This window comes from Oncorhynchus mykiss, chromosome 15 (genome assembly GCF_057628025.1).
Source record: "Oncorhynchus mykiss isolate SJ-2025 chromosome 15, ASM5762802v1, whole genome shotgun sequence".
In the NCBI taxonomy this organism is placed as follows: Eukaryota; Metazoa; Chordata; class Actinopteri; order Salmoniformes; family Salmonidae; genus Oncorhynchus; species Oncorhynchus mykiss.
The window spans coordinates 65,252,831-65,268,692 of record NC_143036.1 but is presented as its reverse complement, the minus strand read 5'-3'; the positions used below and the strand labels follow the sequence as shown (position 1 = coordinate 65,268,692).

The 15,862-nt window shown below is 41.2% G+C and overlaps 1 protein-coding gene across 6 annotated transcripts; it reads left to right on the top strand.

Annotated features, from left to right (window-relative positions):
* The first annotated feature begins 5,866 nt into the window (after window positions 1-5,866).
* LOC110490521 (TERF1-interacting nuclear factor 2) lies at window positions 5,867-13,255 on the top strand. Of its 6 annotated transcripts, XR_016486856.1 has the most exons (10): window positions 5,886-6,272; window positions 6,759-6,828; window positions 6,912-7,114; window positions 7,210-7,314; window positions 7,420-7,518; window positions 7,703-7,813; window positions 8,010-8,175; window positions 8,565-8,685; window positions 8,796-9,065; window positions 9,758-13,255. XR_016486856.1 is itself a non-coding variant. In XM_021563946.3 (9 exons), exons 1-9 carry the CDS (start codon window positions 5,973-5,975, stop codon window positions 10,675-10,677), a joined length of 2,199 nt encoding a protein of 732 aa, XP_021419621.3. In that variant the 5' UTR covers window positions 5,867-5,972; the 3' UTR covers window positions 10,678-13,255. The 6 variants fall into 6 exon arrangements, 4 of the variants coding, with proteins under 4 accessions (XP_021419621.3, XP_090056954.1, XP_090056955.1 ...); XM_021563946.3 differs by lacking the exon at window positions 8,010-8,175 and having other exon boundaries at window positions 5,867-6,272; XR_016486857.1 differs by having other exon boundaries at window positions 5,883-6,272; window positions 8,010-8,685.
* Window positions 13,256-15,862: the final 2,607 nt, after the last annotated feature.

Genomic DNA, 15,862 nt, shown 5'->3' with positions numbered 1-15,862 from the left:
GCTGGCTAGTGGTGTGTGTAGGGTCCAGTGATTTGTGGACATCTATCAGCTTTGCCTTTCTCCCAGTGGCATTTAATTCCTCCATGGAATTTACGGTGAGTTCCAAAAGTATTGGGACAGTGACACATTTTGTGTTGTTTTAGGTACGTACTCCAGCACTTTGGATTTGAAATGATACAATGACTGAGGTTAAAGTGCAGACTGACAGCTTTAATTTGAGGGTATTTACAGTTGAAGTTTACATGAACTGAGTTTAATGCATTTGGATAAGGTGTTTCACAATTCCTGACATTTAATCGTAGTAAAAATACCCTATCTTAGGTCAGTTAGGATCACCACTTTATTTTAAGAATGTGTAATGTCAGAATAATAGTGTAGTGATTTATTTCAGCTTTTATTTCTTTCATCACATTCCCAGTGGGTCAGAAGTTTACATACAATCAATTAGTATTTGGTAGCTTTGCCTTTAAATTGTTTAACTTGGGTCAAATTGCCTTCTACAAGCTTCCCACAATAAGTTGGGTGAATTTTGTCCCATTCCTCCTGACAGAGCTGGTTTAACTGAGTAAAGTGTGTAGGCCTCCTTGCTTGCACACACTTTTTCAGTTCTGCCCACAAATTTTCTATTGGATTGAGGTCAGGGCTTTGTGATGACCATTCCAATAGCTTGACTTTGTTGTCCTTAAGCCATTTTGCCACAACTTTGGAAGTATGCTTGCGGTCATTGTCCATTTGGAAGACCCAAGCCTTAACTTCCTGACTGATGTCTGCTTCAATATATCCACATAATTTTCCTTCCTCATGAAGCCATCTATTTTGTGAAGCGCACCAGTCCCTCCTGCAGCAAAGCACCACCACAACATGATTGCTGCCACCCCCGTGCTTCATGATTGGGATGGTGTTCTTCAGCTTGCAAGCCTTCCCCTTTTTCCTCCAAACATAATGGTCATTATTGCCCAAAAGTTATATTTTTGTTTCATCAGACCAGAGGACATTTCTCCAAAAAGTACAATCTTTGTCCCCATGAGCAGTTGCAAACCGTAGTCTTTTTTTTTTTTATGGCGGTTTTGGAGCAGTGGCTTCTTCCTTGCTGAGTGGCCTTTCAGGTTATGTCGATATATCAAATCAAATCAAATTTTATTTGTCACATACACATGGTTAGCAGATGTTAATGCGAGTGTAGCAAAATGCTTGTGCTTCTAGTTCCGACAATGCAGTAATAACAAGTAATCTAACTAACAATTCCAAAACTACTCTCTTATACACAGTGTAAGGGGATAAAGAATATGTACATAAGGATATATGAATGAGTGATGGTACAGAGCAGCATAGGTAAGATACAGTAGATGGTATCGAGTACAGTATATACATATGAGATGAGTATGTAAACAAAGTGGCATAGTTAAAGTGGCTAGTGATACATGTATTACATAAGAATACAGTCGATGATATAGAGTACAGTATATACGTATTCATATGAGATGAATAATGTAGGGTAAGTAACATTATATAAGGTAGCATTGTTTAAAGTGGCTAGTGATATATTTACATCATTTCCCATCAATTCCCATTATTAAAGTGGCTGGAGTTGAGTCAGTGTCAGTGTGTTGGCAGCAGCCACTCAATGTTAGTGGTGGCTGTTTAACAGTCTGATGGCCTTGAGATAGAAGCTGTTTTTCAGTCTCTCAGTCCCAGCTTTGATGCACCTGTACTGACCTCGCCTTCTGGATGATAGCGGGGTGAACAGGCAGTGGCTCGGGTGGTTGATGTCCTTGATGATCTTTATGGCCTTCCTGTGACATCGGGTGGTGTAGGTGTCCTGGAGGGCAGGTAGTTTGCCCCCAGTGATGCGTTGTGCAGACCTCACTACCCTCTGGAGAGCCTTACGGTTGAGGGCGGAGCAGTTGCCGTACCAGGCGGTGATACAGCCCGACAGGATGCTCTCGATTGTGCATCTGTAGAAGTTTGTGAGTGCTTTTGGTGACAAGCCGAATTTCTTCAGCCTCCTGAGGTTGAAGAGGCGCTGCTGCGCCTTCTTCACAATGCTGTCTGTGTGAGTGGACCAACTCAGTTTATCTGTGATGTGTATGCCGAGGAACTTAAAACTTGCTACCCTCTCCACTACTGTTCCATCGATGTGGATAGGGGGGTGTTCCCTCTGCTGTTTCCTGAAGTCCACAATCATCTCCTTAGTTTTGTTGACGTTGAGTGTGAGGTTATTTTCCTGACACCACACTCCGAGGGCCCTCACCTCCTCCCTGTAGGCCGTCTCGTCGTTGTTGGTAATCAAGCCTACCACTGTTGTGTCGTCCGCAAACTTGATGATTGAGTTGGAGGCGTGCGTGGCCACGCAGTCGTGGGTGAACAGGGAGTACAGGAGAGGGCTCAGAACGCACCCTTGTGGGGCCCCCGTGTTGAGGATCAGCGGGGGGGAGATGTTGTTGCCTATAGGACTCGTTTTAATGTGGAAATAGATACTTTTGTACCTGTATCCTCCAGCATCTTCACAAGGTCCTTTGCTGTTGTTCTGGGATTGATTTGCACTTTTCACACCAAAGTACATTTCATCTCTATGAGACAGAACGCGTCTCTTTCCTGAGTGGTATGATGGCTGCGTGGTCCCATGGTGTTTATACTTGCGTACTATTGTTTGTACAGATGAATGTGGTACCTTCGGGCGTTTGGAAATTGCTCCCAATGACGAACCAGACTTGTGGAGGTCTCAACAACAAAGAATTCTGAAGTCTTAGCTGATTTCTTTTGATTTTCACATGAGGTCAAGCAAAGAGGCACTGAGTTTGAAGGTAGGTGTGAAATACATCCAAAGGTACACCTCCAATTGACTCTCATTATGTCAATTAGCCTATCAGAAGCTTCTAAAGCCATGACACAATTTTCTGGAATTTTACAAGCTTTTTAAAGGCACAGTCAACTTAGTGTATGTAAACTTCTGACCCACTGGAATTGTGATACAGTGAGTTATAATTGAAATAATCTGTCTGTAAACAATTGTTGGAAAAATGACTTGTGTCATGCGCAAAGTAGATATCCTAACCGACTTGCCAAAACTATAGTTTGTTAACAAGAAATTTGTGGAGTGGTTGAAAAACGAGTTTTAATGACTCCAACCTAAGTATATGTAAACTTCCTACTTCAACTGTACATCCATATCGGGTGAACCTTTTAGACATTACAACACGTTTTGTACATAGTACCCCCGTTTATGGGACCAAAAGTATTGGGACAAATTCACTTACACTGAGTGTATAAAACATGAAGGACCCATTCCTAATATTGAGTTGCTCTGAACTCTGGAGGAGCTGAGAACTCACTGCCATCCAATGAAACAGTAAAGAACTCCTCAGCCAAGACGACGAAGAAGTACATCTGCAAACAGTGTTCCACCGAAGGGCACATGATAGAACGTAAACATGTTCACACAGAGGAAAAGCTGTTTCAGTGTGAGAAGAAATTCAAAAATCAAAGGGTACTTTAACTTTTTACTTTTACTGCACCAATGTGTCCACACAGGACAAAGACCATATCTTTGCGCACATTTTGGAAGGGGGTTTATGACATCTGAGTCCTTTTAGCTTCCCATATACTTACTCATACTGGGGAGAGACCATTCACCTGTTCTATATGTGGGAGGAGATTTATCCAACAGCAATTACTAACACACCACTTCAGGATGCATACAGGAGAGAAATCATACTTACTGTATGTAGCGTTTGTAGAAATACATTTTATTCCTCAAGGGCCTTGTTGGTACACTCATGAACACACACGGGTAAATGCCCCCACAGCTGTCAACTTTGTGGGAAGATGTTCAGAATGCCTTGGATGCTCATGTTGCAACGAAGGACTCACACAGGTGAGCTCCCATTCCCCTGCTCTAATTGTGAGAAACACTTCATCTCAAAAGCGCCCTTACATGACTTGCTTATTCATACTGGAGAGAAACCTCATCCGTGTCTATGTGGGAGGCGGTTTAATTTGAGAATCCATAAATAAAACTCATAGGCCATAATTCAGGTAGTTGTCTTATTCGAACACAACATTTGGTTGTTTGAGATCTTCAGTTTCTTGGCATTTTCTCACATGGAATAGCCTTCATTTCTCAGAACAAGAATAGACTGACAAGTTTCAAAATACATTTTGAGCCTGTAATCAAATCCACAAATGCTTATACTCCAGATACTCAACCAGTTTAAAGAATAACAGTTTAATTGCTTCTTTAATCAGAACAACAGTTTTCAGCTGTAACATAATTGCAAAAGGGTTTTCTAATGATCAATTAGCCTTTTAAATGATAAACTTGGATTAGCTAACACAACATGCCATTGGAACACAAGAGTGATGATTGCTGATAATGGGCCTATGTAGATATTCCATAAAAAAATCTGCCGTTTCCAGCTACAATAGTCATTTACCCACTTTAACAATGTCAACACTGTATTTCTGATCAATTTGATGTTATTTTAATGGTCCAAATGAATGGCTTTTCTTTCAAGAACAAGGATATTTCTATGTGACCCCAAACTTTTGAACGGTAGTGTGTGTGTGTATGTGTGTATATATATATATATATATATATATATATATATATATATATATATATATATATACCAGTCAAAAGTTTGGACACACCTGCTCATTCCAGGGTTTTTCTTTATTTTTAAAATGTTCTACATTGTAGAATAATAGTGAAGGCATCAAAACAATGAAGTAACAGATATGGAATCATGTAGTAACCAAAAAGGTGTTAAACAAATGAAAATGTGTTATATTTGAGATTCTTCAAAGTAGCCACCCTTTGCCTTGATGACAGTTTTGCATACTCTTGGCATTCTCTCAACCAGCTTCATGAGGTAGTCACTTGGAATGCATTTCAATTAATTAATTTGTGGAATTTCTTTCTTTCTTAATGCGTTTGAGCCAGTCAGTTGTTGTGACATGGTAGTGCTGGTACACAGAACATAGACCTATTTGGTAAAAGACCAAGTCCATATTATGGCAAGAACAGCTCAAATAAGCAAAGAGAAATGACAGTCCATCATTACGCAGAGTAGGTGAACGATGATCTCTGCATGTGTGGTTCCCACCATGAATCATGGAGGAGGAGGTGTGGTGATGCTTTGCTGGTGACAGTCTGTGATTTATTGAGAATTGAAGGCGCACTTAACCAGCATGGCTACCACAACATTAAGCAGTGTTACGCCATCCCATCTAGTTGGCGCTTAGTGGGACTATTATTTGTTTTTCAACAGGACAATGTCCCAAACCCACCTCCAGGCTGTGTAAAGGCTATTAGAACAAGAAGGAGAGTGATTGAATGTTGCATCAGATGACCTGGCCTCCACAATCACCCAACCTCAACCCAATTGAGATGGTTTGGGGTGAGTTGGACCGCAGAGTGAAGGAAAAGCAGCCAACAAGTGTTCAGCATATGTGGGAACTCCTTCAAGACTGTTGGAAAAGCATTCCAGGTGAAGCTCGTTGAGCGAATGCCAAGAGTGTGCAAAGCTGTCAAGGCAAAGGGTGGCTACTTTGAAGAATCAAAATTCTTAAATATATTTTGATATATTTGTTTAACACTTTTTTGTTTACGACATGATTCCATATGTGTTATTTCATAGTTTTGATGTCTTCACTATTATTCTACAATGTAGAAAATAGTACAAATTAAGAAAAACCCTTGAATGAGTAGGTGTGTCCAAACTTTTGACTGGGACTGTATATATTTTTTATTTTATTTCAATTTTGTAGTCAAGTACAATTAATTTATATTATAGTCCAGTTCTGGCCGTTAATGGAACATATTGCATGCCAACCGCTGAAAATTATGTTGATACCGGAAGTGAACGTTTTTGGCCTAAAACGTCATATATAAACGACGACCGTGAATGTTCGGTTATTTTGCTTCTCATCTAGCTAGCTAGATAGCTAACCAGCTTGTGAATTTTGGGAAAATGGCTGAATCGTTTGAAGAACGTCTCGTAAAAGCTGTCAAAGAGCATACACACTTGTATGATACCTCAATGCGTTTACATTTCGACAAAGAGGCTCTCGAACACAGTTGGCGCGAAATTGCTACATATTTAAACTCCGATCCAGATACTTGCAGGAAGAAATGGAGACTTGCAAGGGACCGTCATGTGAGAGCACTGAAAAAGTCTAAGGACATGCCAGAGGGTGTACCGAGGCCTGGAAGCCTGAGTTGGCTCACCATTTTTATAAAACATCGGCAAACCAACCTAAACTTTCCCGAGGTAACTAGTTAGCGAAGATACAGAAAATGTGTGGTTACAGTCACTTACCTAGTTGCCAGACCTGTGTTATTCACAGCCAGCTAGATACTGCTAGCATGACTAGTTATGTGTGTAATACCATAGACTTATAGACCGGTAATTATCGGTATTATCAAAGAAGATTATCTAATAGTTCGACTGAAGAAACCACTATTTTTGGCACTGGGTTCGCAGTTCAAATAAGTGCAATATCAACACCAGCACCAGAGGACGCACATACATCAATACGAGATTGCGGAGATTAATGTAACATTTTCTTTTTCAAAAATGAAAACACTGAGTCAACTGTTCATGGCAATCCGGCTTTAATAAGAACATAAGACAGTGACTGATTGATTTAGTCATAAAATAAGAACGTACTGTTTTATTGTTTGCAACATGCTAGTCTTACTGTTAATATTTTAAAGATGTTCAATTACTACCTCTTGTTTTTGTTGGTTTCCATAGATCTCAGCAGACAGAGTTGAGAGTCCTAATGACAACCTGGATCAGACTCCCTTGTTTTCAGACCAGGCAGGTAAGCCAATACTAGAGGTGTGTAGTTGGCTACAGACACGATCCTTATGTTTCCATACTGGCTCCTTTTTTATTTTACTGTAGGTCCACTGTTCCCTTTATCATCTTTCCGTCTCCTGGTTCCACCTCTACGACTGATGTCAGCTTTCATGTGGCAAGTGGCTCAAGAGCGTAATGTGATGCACTATGGGAAGCTGGAGGAGTTTGTGACTTTGGTGACAGAGATGGTTCCAGAGCTGCTGAGCTCCAGGCAGAGGACCCAACTCATCCTGGGTCTGAGAGCAAGGGTGAGAAGTGGAAAGGTGGAGAAGGCGTGGCGGCATGGATGTTCAGAAAGGATCTTTAGTCCAATGACTATTATTCTCATAAAATCTACTTTCAGATGGTTTTAGAGTTGTTTCGTAATGAAAACCCACCGGACCCCCAGACCATCCAACTTAATTTGGACAGAATCAAAACTTCTTCAGTACATGCTGTGCACAAGGATGTATGTAACTTTCAGTGTCTAAAGTAGTCTGGATGCTATTGAATAGAGGGAGCTTATATTGTCTTCCTTTTGAAGCTGATTGTATTATTCATTTTACATGCCCAGTCACAGAGTAGAAATGAGTTGGAGTCTTCAGAGTCTAACTTCGTGGAGCTGGTCAAAACCCTGCTCGAAGACCCTTCTGAGAAGAAGCACTTCTTCCAGGTGGGAAATATCCTAATGAATCATAGTTGTCGCTTTCAGAGTCAATAGGACAGCATGTTCCAGCAATGTAAAACTCAGTAGAGAAATGTTGCTTGTTTTACTGTAACTGATGAAAGGCCATACAAAATGAATAATCCAGCAAGGTGTTGGTTTCAACAAGGCTTGTTTTATTTTTCTCTCTCAGGTGGTGTTCCCAATACGTTATGGCCCTCGGTATGACACAGCACTGCAGATACTGATGTGGGAGTTTCTCTCCCGACTGGAGGAGCTGCTGCCTGTACCAGACCTCACAGAGGTACAGGCTCAATATCTTAATAGCATGAAATCTTTAGATGGTCAGGCTTGTCATGTTATTTCTTCAATATCACATGCTTAGGGGTGTCACTGTTTTTGTAATGGCACTATATAAGATCCAGTCTTTGGGAACAGAGTTTCTTGTTCATGACTGTCCTTTTTGTCAACTAAAGTTAAATCCTATATGATTAATGTAGAGACACAGGAGAGGAGTGCTTCTTTGATTGAAGACCATGGTGCTTGCCTACGAAGCGGCAAAGGGAGCTGCACCTCCTTACCTTCAGGCTATGCTGAAACCCTACACCCTAACCCAAGCACTCTGTTCTGCCACCTCTGGTCTCTTGGCCCCTCGCACCCCTACGGGTGGGCAGCTCCCGCTCTGCCCAGTCAAAGCTCTTCTCTGTCCTGGCATCCCAACTAAACACCCCCCCCCCCCCCCACTAACTGTATGTCACTCTGGATAAGAACGCCTGCTAAATGACTCAAATATACCATCCATGAGGAGCTCTATGATTATGGAGTGAAATATTATAGAACAAAAATAAGTTGATGCTGGATAGTAAACAATGCTGTAAAAGTCTTTGTGAAAACAAACTTCCAGAAGTAATCAAGCCACTCATGTAGTGGAAACCTGTAAAAGCCTTTGTTTTACGGCTTATGCATGGCAAGAACAAAAACACCCACCGAATATGATGAATTTTCTGTGAGAGACAGCTGCAGAAACCTTTCTAATGTTCCTTTTATCCTTTCAGACAGCATCTCGTCTCAGCCTTGCCCCCTCTGACCTGGAGGAGTTCTGGCATTCTGTCTCTGACCCCGAGCACCTGAAGACACTGCTGCAGCATCATAGACATCTGGGTCACTTGAGCAAAAGTGAGTCTTATGAAGAGGATATCAACCATGTTAGCCATGTGCTCTTCTGTAAATTAGTGGAGTTGCATTTTTCCGTTTCCTTTCCTGAGATAAATTCTCTCTCCCTTCAGATGAATTCTCCAACCAGGTCGCAGACAACATCTTGTCCACATTGTCAATTCCTCAAATTCATGGCCTGAAGTCAAGCCTTGATGGACATAAAGGCATGAAAGGGAGCACAGAGGGGTGGAAGATCAACAGTGAGGAAGGAGGAGAGTTGCATTTTGAAAAGAACTTGGAGGATGATGGAAGTGAGAGAAATGAAGACACTGAGAGGGGATTGAAGGATGAGGATGACGCAAAGTGGACCTCCCCTCTGAGTGAACCAGAGGACTCGGATGGTAAGGAGATTCAGAATGATAGTCCATTTCCACCATGTATTTTTAAGTGATTTGTAAGAGCCTGACTTGTTACATTACCTAGAGATATTATTTGCAACAAAAAATATATATTCCTTGACATTCAGGTGAAAAATCAGGAATTGCTTCACACCACTGTCAAATGTTATACTTATGAATTAGAGGTTGATATCAGTTCCTACTTATAAAACCATCAAATATAGAGGCGCTGTGTATATTGTTCTGGAGAAGGACGTTTTCGTGCTTTTGAGAGCACTGCACTGAAGGCTGTTTCCAACAATGGCTGCTACTGCTAACGGAACCATTCATTTCAATGGGATGTTGGTTGGCGAGCGACGTTAACTGTAAGATGCTGAAACTTGCTAAATAATAAGCTAATGTACTTAAATGTCTGGCTGAATCAACGATATACCTGTCCCTAAATCAGGTACATTCAGCATGATGGCAGCGTGCCAGCTCATTTACAGCTGGCAGAAATGTGATTGCATTTGCTGCATCACAATACATGCTGTTCTGGTCCAAGATCTTGGACCCGCCACTCTGGTAGGTCCAGGATTCATTTGGGTCAGGCTTTGTTTTGTTCGCATTATGTTTTGTAACGCGGATCATGGTACCAAGCACTCCAGGATCTGGGTCATAGTGTCTGAATTGTTCTGTCTGCTTTCTGCCTACAGAACCGGCTAGTGACATGCCCTCCCAGGTCTTCTCCTGCCCCCAGTGCCCATTCTCCCACAGGGAAATGGTGGACCTTCATCAGCACATCAGGAAGGAACATCTAACAGAGGAGGACAGCAGGAGCCTGGACTCTGGAGGAGCTGAGAACTCACTGCCATCCAGTCAAACAGCCAAGAGCTCCTCAGCCAAGAGCTCCTCAGCCAAGAGCTCCTCAGCCAAGAGCTCGTCAGCCAAGAGAATCAATAACAACACCTGCAAACAGTGTGGGAAGGGTTTCAGATGCGCAACTGACCTGAAACGACACCAAAGTGTTCACACCAGTGTGCAGCCGTTCCGGTGCAATCAGTGTGAGAAGAGATTCAAATCAGAGAGATATCTACAATTGCACAAGAAAAGTCACGACGTAGAACCGATGCACAGGCCTATTTGCCAGCACTGTGGCAAGAGTTACACTAGTGCAGCTGTCCTCAAAATACACATACGCACCCACACCGGAGAGCGGCCTTACTCCTGCTCAGTCTGTGGGAAGAAGTTCAATCAAAAGCACACATTAGTTAGACACCTCCGGATGCACAAAGGAGATAGACCATACCTGTGTAGCGTATGCGGGAAGGCTTTCTTTGTTTCCGGGGAACTCTTAGTGCACATGCGTTTTCACACAGGGGAACGACCTTACCGCTGTAAACCGTGTGGAAAGGCTTTCAGCACGTCATGCGCTCTCACGTCGCATAAGCGATGGCACTCAAATGAGCGCCCGTTCACCTGCTCCCTGTGTTCAAAGGGCTTTGCGGAAACTGGTGGCCTTAAAAGACACATGTTTATTCATACCGAGGAGAAGCCCCATTACTGCCACACGTGTGGGAAAGGATTTAGTCAGTTGAGCAACATGAGAATACATTTGAAAACTCATAAAAAATAATGTCACTGGCTCTTTGTCAGACTAAAGGAATTTTTAACTAGTGTAATGTTTATTTCTCCTTGAGCTCAAAGCCAAAAGTAGGGAAAAAATAATTGTATTATAGGTAATGTACATCGTCCTGACAAAGTATCCATTCTGTTATTTTCCCCTTGGTAATGTGATCTGTTGTTAAGGAACTTTGTGCACAGACTTCACAATGACACTGAGGTTTTACTTAGTGCACTGCCAACTGCACTGTACTCTGTGAGCACAGTAGGGTTAACATGGTGTAAGGATCACACGTAGTTCGTGTAGGCCGTTCTGTACCTGAAGTAATGAAAAGTTTTGACTGCAACTATCAAGTTGAATGATTATTAAAAAGACATGTGTTTTGGGGCAAGCTCCTGATGTATGTTGGAACAGAGTCCTCCCTTTTCTCCTACATTTTTATTTTCAGTCAGGCACCTGATTCCCTTCTGGTTCGTGCTGGGATGAAGTGCAATTAGGTACACTTTGTTTCCATTGTAATCAGACCTGGGTTCAAATACCATTTCAAATATCTCAGCATTCACCTACAGTGGGGCAAAAAAGTATTTAGTCAGCCACCAATTGTGCAAGTTCTCCCACTTAAAAAGATGAGGCCTGTAATTTTCATCATAGGTACACTTCAACTATGACAGACAAAATGAGAAAAAAAATCCAGAAAATCACATTGTATGATTTTTTTATGAATTTATTTGCAAATTATGGTGGAAAATAAGTATTTGGTCACCTACAAACAAGCAAGATTTCTGGCTCTCACAGACCTGTAACTTCTTCTTTAAGAGGCTCCTCTGTCCTCTGCCACTCGTTACCTGTATTAATGGCACCTGTTTGAACTTGTTATCAGTATAAAAACACATGTCCACAACCTCAAACAGTCACACTCCAAACTCCACTATGGCCAAGACCAAAGAGCTGTCAAAGGACACCTGAAACAAAATTGTAGACCTGCACCAGGCTGGGAAGACTGAATCTGCAATAGGTAAGCAGCTTGGTTTGAAGAAATCAACTGTGGGAGCAATTATTAGGAAATGGAAGACATACAAGACCACTGATAATCTCCCTCGATCTGGGGCTCCATGCAAGATCTCACCCTGTGGGGTCAAAATGATCACAAGAACGGTGAGCAAAAATCCCAGAACCACACGGGGGGACCTAGTGAATGACCTGCAGAGAGCTGGGACCAAAGTAACAAAGCCTACCATCAGTAACACACTACGCCGCCAGGGACTCAAATCCTGCAGTGCCAGACGTGTCCCCCTGCTTAAGCCAGTACATGTCCAGGCCCGTCTGAAGTTTGCTAGAGAGCATTTGGATGATTCAGAAGAAGATTGGGAGAATGTCATATGGTCAGATGAAACCAAAATATAACTTTTTGGTAAAAACTTGACTCGTCGTGTTTGGAGGACAAAGAATGAATGCATCCAAAGAACACCATACCTACTGTGAAGCATGGGGGTGGAAACACCATGCTTTGGAGCTGTTTTTCTGTTTCTGTTTTTCTGGAAAGGGACCAGGATGACTGATCTGTGTAGAGGAAAGAATGAATGGGGCCATGTATCATAAGATTTTGAGTTAAAACCTCCTTCCATCAGCAAGGGCATTGAAGATGAAACATAGCTGGGTCTTTCAGCATGACAATGATCCCAAATACACCGCCTGGGCAACGAAGGAGTGGCTTCATAAGAAGCATTTCAAGGTCCTGGAGTGGCCTAACCAGTCTCCAGATCTCAACCCCATAGAAAATCTTTGGAGGGAGTTGAAAGTCCGTGTTGCCCAGCAACAGCCCCAAAACATCACTGCTCTAGAGGAGATCTACATGGAGGAATGGGCCAAAATACCAGCAACAGTGTGTGAAAACCTTGTGAAGACTTACAGAAAACGTTTGACCTCTGTCATTGCCAACAAAGGGTATATAACAAAGTATTGAGATAAACTTTTGTTATTGACCAAATACTTATTTTCCACCATAATTTGCAAATAGATTCATTAAAAATCCTACAATGTGATTTTCTGGATTTTTTTTTCTCATTTTGTCTGTCATAGTTGAAGTGTACCTATGATGAAAATTACAGGCCTCATCTTTTTAAGTGGGAGAACTTGCACAATTGGTGGCTGACTAAATACTTTTTTTCCCCACTCTACATTGTCCAAGTAAGTATTCAGATATATTTTATTTCAAAAGACAAGTTGAATATTTTTATGTATTTGAGTATTTTCAATGCATTGTATTCTCCCATGCATTTAACCCAGGTTTTTGAAAATAGTATTTAAAATAAGTGTTTGAAAATACACGTACTACTTACTACTATTCTAGAATTTGAACCCAGGTATGATTGTAATAAATAATCACTCAGTAATTGTCTGTGGTGACTCAATCATTTATAAATTAACTAATACTACAGCATGTGTATGATATATGTATATTATTATGTACATGATGCTACATTTATTATCTGTCAAACGCTGTTTAAGTGTGGGAAAGGAATTACTCGGATGAGCAACATGAGACTATGTTTGAAAACTTGTAAGAAATAAACTCATTGGCTCTTTGTCAGACTATAGTGATTTTTACATTTGTGTTCGGTGTTTCTCCTTGAGCTCATTGTATTACAGGTCATGTACAATGAACAAAAATATAAACTCAACAAGTGTTGGTTTCATGAGCAGAAATAAAAGATCCCAGAAATCTTCCATGTCCACAAAAGCTTATTTCTCTGAAATTTGGTGCACACATTTGTTTACATCCCTGTAAGTGAGCTTTTCTCCTTTGCCAAGATAATCCATCCACCTTATATGTGTAGCTGATTAAACAGCACGATCATTGTGCTTGGGACAGTAAATGGTCATTCTAAAATGTGTTGTCACAACACAATGCCACAGATGTCTCAAGTTTTGAGGGATCATGCAATTGGCATGCAGGAATGTCCACCAGAGCTGTTGTCAGATAATTGAATGTTCATTTCTCTACCGTAAGCTGCCTCCAATGCCTTTTGGAGATTTTGGCCGTACGTACAAACGCAGACCAGGTCTATGGCGTTGTGTGGGCAAGTGGTTTGCTGATGTCAACGTTGTGAACATGGTGGCGGTCGGGTTATGGTATGGGCAGGCATAAGCTACGAACAATGAACACAATTGCATTTTATCGATGGCAATTTGAATGCACAGAAATACTGTGACAAAATCCTGAGGCCCATTGTCATGCTATTCTTCCACCACCATCACCTCATGTTTCAGCATGATAATGCACTGCCCCATTTTACAAGGATCTGTACACAATTCCTGGAAGCTGAAAATGTCCCAGTTCTTCCATTTCCTGCATAGTAAACAGACATGTCACCCATTGAGCATGTTTGGGATTCTCTGGATCAAAGTTTATGACAGGGTGGTCCAGCTCCCGACAATATCCAGCAATTTCACACAGCCATTGATGAGGAGTGGGACAACATTCCAAGGGCCACAATCAACAGCCTGCTCAACTCTATGCAAAGAAGATGTGTCACGTTGCCTGAGGGAAATGATGGTCACACCAGATACTGACTGGCTTTCTGATCCACGCCCCTACCTTTTTTTTATAAGGTATCTGTGACCAACAGATTCATATCTGTATTCCCAGTCGTGAAATTCCTACATTAGTTTCTAAATCATTTTTAAAAAATTTACTGATTTCTATACATGATCTGTAACTCCTCAAAATCTTAAAAATCCTGCAAGCTGCGTTTATATTTTTGTTCAGTATAATTAACAATGAAAAGCTGAAATGTCTTGAGACAATAACTCTTCAACCTCTTTGTTATGGCAAGCCTAAATAAGTTCAGGAGTAAAAATGTACTTAACAAGTCACATAAGTTGCATGGACTCACTCTGTGTTTAATAATAGTGTTTAACATGATTTATGAAAGACTACCTCATCTCTGTACCCCACACATACAATTATCTGTAAGGTCCCTCAGTCAAGCAGTGAATTTCAACAACAGAATCAACCACAAAGACCAGGGAGGTTTTCCAATGCCTCGCAAAGAAGGGCACCTATTGGTAGATGGGTAGAAATGTAATAAAAACAGACAGTGAATAGCCCATTGAGCATGGGGAAGTTATTACACTTTGGATGGTGTATCAATACACCCAGCCATTACAAAGACACAGGTGTCCGACACACTTCCCGGAGAGGAAGTTAACCGCTCAGGGATTTCACCATGAGGCCAATGGTGACTTCAAAACAGAGTTTAATGACTATGATAAGAGAAAACAACATTGTAGTTACTCCACAAAACTAGTCTAATGGACAGAGTCAAAAGAAGGAACCCTGTACAGAATACAAATATTCCAAAACACACATCTTGTTTGCAACAAGGCACTAAAGTAATCCTGCAAAAATACAAAGTGTTATTTTGGGGCGAGTCCAAAAAAAATCATGGGCAAAAGTGTGACAATCCAGTTGTGGAAATCTGTTAGACACGTACCCAGAAAGACTCACAGCTGTAATCGCTGCCAAAGGTGCTTCAACAAAGGTTTGACTCAGGGGTGTGAATACTTATGTAAATTAGATATTTCTGTATTTCATTTTCAAAAATGCCTAAAAGCATATTTTCACTATGTCATTATGGTGTATTGTGTGTAGATAGGTGAGATGTTTTATTTATTTAAAGCATTTTGAATTCCGGTTGTAACACAACAAAATGTGGAATAAGTCTGAAGTATGTATGTTGAAATATGGGTGGTATTACCCTCCGGTTCATTCCTTTAAGTCAACGTTGTTTAAAGACTTCCTCCAGCGACGCCATCGGCCTCGAACCTTGCTTGAGGAACAATGTAGAAGCAACAGAGAACAAAATATGTCTAAAAAAAAAGTCAATCAGGTGACAGATCTGGTGAAAAGGAGACTGGAGTGCCACTTTAACAAAAAAAAGTGGAACAGTTTATGGTATTCCTGCCATTCAACGCCCTCCAACATAAAAACAACATGCTTAACCTGTTCAATAGTGTGTTTGTTATATAGATATATGGTGCTTTTCTTACCTTACACATGAGCATCGGTCACACTGGATAGGCCTACATCCTTGGTGGTAAAACAGTAAAAGGCACAGATTCTACTGGCTTTGGGTTTGATTGAATAGAATTACAAACGTTGTGATATTTGCACAAATATCCGTCCTTCCATCAA

Excerpts from the sequence above, each read along its gene's own strand:
- LOC110490521 (XM_021563946.3), top strand. The coding sequence starts at position 5,973 with ATGGCTGAATCGTTTGAAGAACGTCTCGTAAAAGCTGTCAAAGAGCAT. Across the intron at positions 6,829-6,911 it reads CTTGTTTTCAGACCAGGCAG|GTCCACTGTTCCCTTTATCA; the intron begins GTAAGCCAATAC and ends ATTTTACTGTAG. Across the intron at positions 7,115-7,209 it reads TCCTGGGTCTGAGAGCAAGG|ATGGTTTTAGAGTTGTTTCG; the intron begins GTGAGAAGTGGA and ends ATCTACTTTCAG.